At 35.9% G+C, this 4,133-nt stretch overlaps 1 protein-coding gene across 1 annotated transcript in view; it reads left to right on the forward strand.

Moving 5' to 3' along the window:
• Window positions 1-4,133, forward strand: part of LOC106461322 (DNA-binding protein RFX6-like) — a 75,423-nt gene that overhangs the window by 42,203 nt on the left and 29,087 nt on the right. The window contains exon 5 of the mRNA XM_022388194.1: window positions 3,336-3,413. Coding sequence (XP_022243902.1) covers window positions 3,336-3,413 — 78 coding nt within the window. The remainder of the gene's footprint in view (window positions 1-3,335; window positions 3,414-4,133) is intronic.

The raw sequence follows: 4,133 nt of genomic DNA on the forward strand, positions 1-4,133 counted from the left end.
TTACATTATTACATTACAATATAATACATTATTACATTACATTATATTACATTATTTTATTACTCTTTCAAATGAAATTGGCTTTGAGTTTGGTCCATAGCATCATAAGAATTGAGCAAGCTTAAGTATATAATAGTAATCTGCATCATGATGTTAATGCAAAACATCTGTAAACCGTTAATGACACTTATATTACAGGGAAATGCACTTTTTGAACGTATATTTATGTGGAAATCTATCTATATATGTGTGTGTATGTATGCGTGTGGTTAAAAACCCGTTAAACTTCAAATTCTTCAAACAAGTTTACCAGGGTCCTTGTGAACCCACTTCAAATTTACTATATTAGCTTTCACGTGTTAGAACATCATGAAACAACTGTATTCCGGAAAACTTCCGCAACTACATTCTATGCAATGCGATTTAATTTTACTTAAAATTCCGAACGCTTTTTATGAGTATAAATATTTATATAAACATATTAGTACGACACATAAAAACGGTCCACAGATTATCGAAAAGTAGCAAGCTTTAGTTTCATCAGTTTTAAGTGTTACAAGAACGTGCGAAACGATCTTATTTACATTAGACACTTGATCTACTATAAAGCTTTAACCTCAACCCTGCTTTTGTATAATCTGTAGAGCTAAAACTTCATTTCAGTAAAACAGTACAGAAAATTGTTCTTTTTTCAGAATTACTTCAGAGATGCATGTTTATCGACGTTATTACTGAGGCGTAGGTATATATATCGCAATTTAGAGGATACTCAGTCACAGTCAGGCATCATATACTGGAAGACATTCAGTCACAGTCAGTCATTATATTCTGGAAGATATTCAGTCACAGTCAGTCATCATATACTGGAAGGTACTCAGTCACAGTCAGGCATCATATGCTGGAAGGTACTCAGTCACAGTCAGGAAACACATACTGGAAGATATTCAGTCATAGTGAGGCATCATATGCTGGAAGGTACTTAGTCACAGTCAGGCATCATATACTGGAAGGTACTCGGTCACAGTCAGGCATCATATGCTGGAAGGTACTCAGTCACAGTGAAGCATCATATCCTGGAAGGTACTCGGTCACAGTCAGGCATCATATACTGGAAGTTACTCGGTCACAGTCAGGCATCATATACTGGAAGGTACTCGGTCACAGTCAGGCATCATATGCTGGAAGGTACTCAGTCACAGTCAGGCATCATATACTGGAAGGTACTCGGTCACAGTCAGGCATCATATGTTGGAAGGTACTCAGTCACAGTGAAGCATCATATCTTGGAAGGTACTCAGTCACATTTAGCCGTCGCACGCTGCAAGATTATCAATGACAATCAGAAGTTATGTGTTTGAGAATATTTACAGTAAGACATCATATATTAGAGACTATTCAGTCGCGGGTCGTAAATTATGTGCTTGCAAAAGCTTACTTAAAGATTCAGACGCCAAAAATAGACAGTTTCTAGTTTATAGAAACACATCTGTTTTTGAATATAATGACATTCAATTTCTGTTAGAGTGTTACTTCGCATATCAAAATACTCATCCGCAGTCATTCATCGCATGCGCATAGATACTCAATAACATTCAAACACTGCATGTTACAGCACACATGGTTGCTTTCATATTTCACAAATGTTAAGGACAACACACAGTACTGTGAAGTTAGAAATTTTTTGGGAGAGGTGAAAATGAAGATCGAGAGGGACTCGAGCCCATGCCTCTTCTTACCGGCAATGATTAGAGTTTGATCTTTACTGGTCAGTTATGATAGTTGAAGAGTCTCGCTCCTCCCTGATAGCCAATAAAGTGGAAATTGGCATTAGTGGCATTCGAGAGGAGTTAGCTTATTTTCATGAACAGGGTCTCGGGTTTGAATTCCGCCCGTCTTAAATTTTCTCACCTTTCAATGTCTTCATTCGTGCCTAATACTAAATATAGTTATCGAGTGTAAAGGCACTTATTTATAAATATATATATCGCAGGTTTGAAGTTATTCATTTACTATGATACATCAAATATTTGAAGATACTATTACAGTCGTACACTACAAGGTAAAGCGTCCAATTACACTCATACATCTAAATTTTGAAGTATCTCCTCGGTGGCTCAGCAGTAAGCTCGAGCGCTTATAACTGTAAAATTCAGAATTCGTTATCCCATTGTGAAGTTCTTCGCTTGAACCAAAAACATCTACTGCGCTTGCGTGGTATCTGATGCAAATTAAGTTAAAAATAACTACGTGGTGAATGACCGTGATGTTGTTCATGTCAACACCTCTTAATTTTTGCCAATGCTGAAGATTGACAAAGTCTTCGTGTGAATAACGCAATCTTTTCTCACCTGAACAGGTACCGAAACTGAATTAATAGCCAACACCTAGAGTACTGTCTTTTTTTTTTTTGCAAATATAAAATGTGTGAAAATTTATAAATTTAATTCTTGAAAAAAAAAGCAAACAAATTCTTTAAAAGTAAAGCAAGTATGTTTGTTAGTTCGTGGTTGAGCAAAAAGATACACAAGGGACTATCTGTACTCTGCCCATCGTGAATATCGAAACCCAACTTTTAGCGTTATAAGCCTCCCTTACTTACCACTGCGCCACCAGAGGGAGTAACAAGCATGTATAGAAGAGTGCACTATAACGTTAAGAAATCATTACGAACTCTATTGCAGGTTCTCCAAAAAAAACTACTTCTTGCGTATAGATTACGACACGTAGAAGTTCATTCTTACTTTTCTGAAAGTGTATGTTGTGTTTGTAACCATACGTATTTCCATTCTGAACTATGTATGTTGGGTTTGTAAACGTACGTATGTCCATTCTGAACTATGTATGTTGTGTTTGTAACAGTACGTATGTCCATTCTGAACTATGTATGTTGTGTTTGTAACAGTACGTATGCCCATTCTGAACTATGTATGTTGTGTTTGTAACAGTACGTATGGCCATTCTGAACTATGTATGTTGTGTTTGTAACAGTACGTATGTCCATTCTGAACTATGTATGTTGTGTTTGTAACAGTACGTATGTCCATTCTGAACTATGTATGTTGTGTTTGTAACAGTACGTATGGCCATTCTGAACTATGTATGTTGTGTTTGTAACAGTACGTATGTCCATTCTGAACTATGTATGTTGTGTTTGTAACAGTACGTATGGCCATTCTGAACTATGTATGTTGTGTTTGTAACCGTACGTATGTCCATTATGAACTATTTTTGGGTAACATTATTACCAGGGAATCTTATCATTATATACGCTTGTATATATTAGTGAGGAATAGGGTTAAATCATTTGAACGTATAATGATTTTATTTTCTTACAGATACCATTACTACGGAATAGGAATAAGAGAAAGCAGTGAGTATTATCACACTCTGTATTCAAGCCGAGGTCTCACCAGGTACGGCATGGTCAATATTAAGTTTCGGTTTCGATAGTTTATATTTTTATTTCATAGTCGATATTTTATTATACTTTCAATTGGGCGTAATAAGCACAGTTTATTTTGCTAGAAAACGTATTGCAAGGCGTAGGACTTCAGGAGTGAGTAGTGTACTTACTTATATTCTTAAATTATTATTTTTAAAGTTCTTTATCCTAAACAGAGACACTGAGCCTTTTATAATCATATATAGATGTTGATTGTGTGACATGCAACTGAGATTTATAACTAGTACAAAAACTTGTGTGCACGTTGGTTAATTTTAAATTACTGACCAGAAAGAAGAGAGCCAGCTAGCAGCATACGCCGCCATTACAGCTTTGTGCAGTTTTGAGCCGAATAACGAGATTGATTGCTAGCTGAAAATGCAGAACATGTTTAGTAATATGTCTCGAACTTTGGACCTCTTGATCCGAAATCCAATACACTAATCAGCAGAACACGTCTGGTCTGTATGACATAGAAAGATGATTTGAAAGAAACATTTGGCAAGGCTTACGTACGTCCTAGAAAACAGAAGCTTTCAGGATTCAGCAACGGAATAATGATACTGAATTTTTTGTTTTGACAACAAGAAACATTTGCAAGGCTTACGTACGTCCAAGAAAACAGAAGCTTTCAGGATTCAGCAACGGAATAATGATACTGAATTTTTTGTTTTGACAACAAGAAACATTT

Source organism: Limulus polyphemus, unplaced genomic scaffold (assembly GCF_000517525.1).
Source record: "Limulus polyphemus unplaced genomic scaffold, Limulus_polyphemus-2.1.2 Scaffold934, whole genome shotgun sequence".
Taxonomy (NCBI): domain Eukaryota; kingdom Metazoa; phylum Arthropoda; class Merostomata; order Xiphosura; family Limulidae; genus Limulus; species Limulus polyphemus.